This window comes from Lynx rufus, unplaced genomic scaffold, assembly GCF_022079265.1.
Source record: "Lynx rufus isolate CCGP_SWC_20201006 ecotype Redwood Valley unplaced genomic scaffold, mLynRuf1.p SCAF_5, whole genome shotgun sequence".
In the NCBI taxonomy this organism is placed as follows: Eukaryota; Metazoa; Chordata; class Mammalia; order Carnivora; family Felidae; genus Lynx; species Lynx rufus.
The window spans coordinates 65098668-65102902 of NW_025814867.1; the positions used below are offsets into that span (position 1 = coordinate 65098668).

Here is a 4235-nt window from a genome sequence, read left to right on the forward strand (position 1 = left end):
TAGCATCCAAATTAAGGTGCATTGTAAATGTAAACATTTGAGAGACTCTGTCCAAAAAAAAAAAGAATGTCAAATTCTCATTAATACGTTTTATATGAATTACTTAAGTACCTTGCATTATATTTATCTTGGACAGCACTGATCTGGAGCTATATGAAAATTGCTAGTAGTTAAAAGATATGTCTTAAATGTTTCACTTTAATGTCATTCTCTTGATCAAAATTTTTTTATCATTATGAACAAGTAAATCAGATTTAGTATTTACACAGTACAAAGTACCCTAATTGCCCCCTGCACACCCTCCTTTCTCCAAATTGCCAAGTCCTTGCTAGCACCAACAGCAGAATGCAAAATCATAGACAGTGAATACGCAGAAATAGTGTATGAGAGCACTGATGAGCGTGCAGTCGAATAGAACGCTGCAAGTTCTATCTTTTCTTTCCTCCCAATTGTTTCCAGCTCTATGTGTTCCTAATTCCAAAGTTAACCCTCAACTTCTTCCCAAGTTCTGCTGTGCTATGGCTTCCGGTTTAGAATAAGCGATGACTTTGCTCGGCAATGTGCTCGGTCATGTATTAATGCTAGACTCTGTCCAAGCTCGAGAACTTTCATCCTTCAGAGTGGAGAGCTTCCTCTGGGGGAAGGGTTCAAATCCCAGAAGTCTGAACACTGCCACCCGGTACTTCTTGGACATGATGTTGTACAGGATGGGATTGATGGCAGCGCTGAGGTAGAAGAGGACAAAGGATACCAGGTTGCAGTACTGGCTGATCTGAGCGATCTCCAGGGAGCCGGGCTCGAAGGATTTGGAAAATAAATATCGCCCTACGTGGAAGGGCAGCCAGCAGAGGATGAAAGCAAACACCACTACAGCTAAAAGGACAACGGGAGAGAGAGTGTGAGTTCAAGACATGTCATAGCAAGCCACATTCTATTTTGAAGACACAGTTTTGTTTTGATTATGTATAGAACGACCATTGATTTCAGAGAAACATTACGTTCTGCTTTTCCCTATTGCTACTTTTTAACCAAGATTGGACTAACAGTTCAACCATTTTTATCGAGCTTCCCGATCATTTCTACTTAACAACTCTTTGAGCGGTTTTGTGACTAGACTGGCATATTGACGCAACAGTTGGTTCACAAGAGTCCACCATTTCACATGCGTTAGGTACAACCAGACACACATGAAGTACAGTGGTTACACTCAACGGCTGGGGGGTATCAGAGTTCCTGGGGCACAGATTCCTTGTATGTACTATAGACTCACAAAATTAATAACGCTAGGAAGGAGACCAGGACACCTGCCTTTTTCTTTTCTGTTCTTTTTTCTTTTTTAAAGTTTCACAGAAGACTGACTATGCATGCAGTCAGGATTGAGAACCTCTCAGATGGACAATACTCTGCCACGTACAATAGGCATAAGTGACCATGAAAGCAACTAACGCTGATTATCCTCCATCCAAGTCTTCATTTTGCCCAGGCCAGATGATTTTTCCCAGGACCTCTGAATTTCTAGATTAGGTTTTTAAAATTCAGAAGTCAAAGGAAAAATAACAGAAAGTAATACTTTAGTCTTTCTACCACCTTAGTGATTCCCTTTATAATGCCGAGGCAAAAGAAAATTAGTGTTGCTGTTGAGACACAGTGAGGATAGTCAACAGCTTAAAAACAAAGCTGGAGGAAATTACTAAACTTCTCCTCAAAATGGACTGCCACAGTAGCAACGTGAATGTTAGAATCCCCTGGAGGTCACTAGCAGGTGTGCAATGTGTTAGTCATATTGTGAGAATCACTGGTCTAGAAAATGAAAAAATTTCACATTCTTTGAAAAAACTGTGTCACTTTAATATACAGGATTCCAGGAACTATAAAAATACAAATACAAAATCAACCTGGAACTTCTAAGAAGCACTAAATAGGTAAACAAATACAAAACGTTAGACTATAACGAGGAATAATAAAACATACAGATCCTGGTTTTGACAAAGCAAGTAGAATCAGTATTTTGCTTGTATGTGAACGCATTTTTGTATCGCTTCACTTGTACTGAACACACATACTTAAATTTATGTAGTAAATAGGCAGTGCACTCGAGGCCTGATACTGCACCTCGATGCTCTTGGAAGGACCGTTTGGGGAGGGATAGTAAGTCCTGTCAGCTCACGCAAAGTCATCTTTTCTCATGTGGGAAGCCTGCATGTCTTAACTTATCCTGCTTTATCCTGGACTATCCTACCAGAAGAAACAGGTGGTCACAAAAACAAATGGAGACTCCAGCACTGATTTGTCATTGACTTCTTTTCAAAGCTAAAATAAACAGCAGCAGGGTAAACAGAACTGATGCAATTATCTAAAAAAAATGCAGGTCAGAAAGCCTACCGCAACATTGAAAGAAAAATGAATCATTTCCGACAGAACTACCCACATTGATCATGTCTTTGGTTAAATTTACCACTAAATGCTTTCTAGATCCAATGCCTACTCCTCCCCCCACCCCACCCTACTTTTTAAATGCAACTTGATATCCACAAATTGAGACAGGAAGCTTAACCTCACCTTTAACACTTAAAGACCACAATAAACTTTTATGAAATATCTCATTTTTAAGGCAGTGTTTCTGGGCTGATAACATTCATTTAAGGGAAATATAAAGGTGGGGCATCTTTTCCTGAAAAAAAAAAAGGGGGGGGGGAGACCAAAAGAAAGACACGAAGAGATAGAGAACAAAAGAAAGAATGAAGACCCTGACGTAGTGGGGGCGTGGGGGGAGGAGCAAGGGACACAGAGAAACAGAACAAAAAACAGAACAGAGAGAGAAAGAGGGAGACGCACACACCACAGAGAAACTAAGAAACCAGAGAGAGCTCAAGACAGAAACAGGAAAGAGTAACTGACAGACATGCAGATTGAGACTGAGAAAAACAGGGGAAAGATGTAGAGGCTCCGGGAGAAGGGGAAAGGGGGGAAGGCAAGGGGAGAGGAGAGGACGCGGGAGCGCGAGCTCGAGGGCGCGCTGAGACCCACCCAGCATTTTCACGGTTTGCTTGTGGTTCTGGTCCCTTAGCGAGGCGCCCACCGCCGCCTCGCCGCGCTTTCTCCGCCACAGCTTTCTGCCGATGAGGCTGTAAAGCACAGTAAGGCAGAAGACGGGCAGGAAGAAGAAGACGCTGGAAACCCACACCATGACCGTGAGCAGTCCGGAGCGCACCGCGAACTCGGTGGCGCGACACTCGTTGGTGTCCCGAGGGTCGGTGCCGTTCTCGTGCTCCACCCCGACCAGCACGAAGATGGGCCCGGCGCTGCAGAAGGCCACGGCCCAGATGACCAGGATGACCAGCTTCACCCGGCCCTTGGTGACTACCACCTTGGCCCGCAGCGGGAAGCAGATGGCGAAGTAGCGCTCGACGCTCAGCGCGGTGATGGTGAGCACCGTGGCATAGGTGCAGCTCTCGCTGACGAACTGGAAGAGTTTGCAGAGCAGGTCGCCGAAGTTCCAGGGCCGGTACTGCCACAGGCGGACGAGGTCGAGGGGCATGCAGAGGAAGATGAGTAGGTCGGAGAAGGCCATACTGGACAGGTAGAGGTTGGTGGTGGTGCGCAGCTCGCGGAAGCGCGACACCACCAGCATGGTGAGCAGGTTGCCCGCGATGCCCACCACAAAGAGTGCCACGCAGGTGGCGGTGACGCCGGCCAGCAGCGGCGCGGGGAAGAGCGGCAGGAGCTCGTCGGCAAACGAGTCGTTGTCGGGGGGAGCGTCCCAGCCCAGATCCGGCAGCGTGAGGTTGTACCCCGGCTCCTCGCTCGGCGTCGCGTTCCACATGCTGCGGGCTCTCACTTAACAGGTTCTGGGATGCGACTGCCCTGAGAGGCTGGATCCGGCTGGCCCCAGAGGGTCCCTTTGGTCGCGGGAGAGTGCGAAGGAGGAGCGGCGCGGGCTGGCGGGGAGGATGCTTGGAGAGGAAAAGAGAGGGAAGTGAGAGGCAGAAGCGCAGGGAGGTGAGATTGATAGCGTGGGGCGAAAAAGGGGAGGGAGGGAGACACACGCGCACGCACGCACGCACTGGTGGTGAGGACGAGTGACCCACCGCTCTTTCTGGCACCTCTATTTTTCCCCATTATCTCCCCCAAACCTAGCCTCTGGCTGGCCCCCACTCGCGTACCTTCACCTTCTCAGGGGAAGCCCCGCCAGTCCCGCCTCTCCTGCGTCTTCTCGCTCCTTCTGCATCTCGCAC

General features: G+C 47.7%; 1 protein-coding gene across 1 annotated transcript; it reads right to left on the reverse strand.

Annotated features, from left to right (window-relative positions):
• Positions 1-568: 568 nt before the first annotated feature.
• Positions 569-3823, reverse strand: GHSR (growth hormone secretagogue receptor). Its single transcript, XM_047098562.1, has 2 exons — positions 3028-3823; positions 569-873 (listed from the first exon to the last, which is right to left on the reverse strand). Exons 1-2 carry the CDS (start codon positions 3821-3823, stop codon positions 569-571), a joined length of 1101 nt encoding a protein of 366 aa, XP_046954518.1.
• Between the last annotated feature and the right edge of the window lie 412 nt (positions 3824-4235).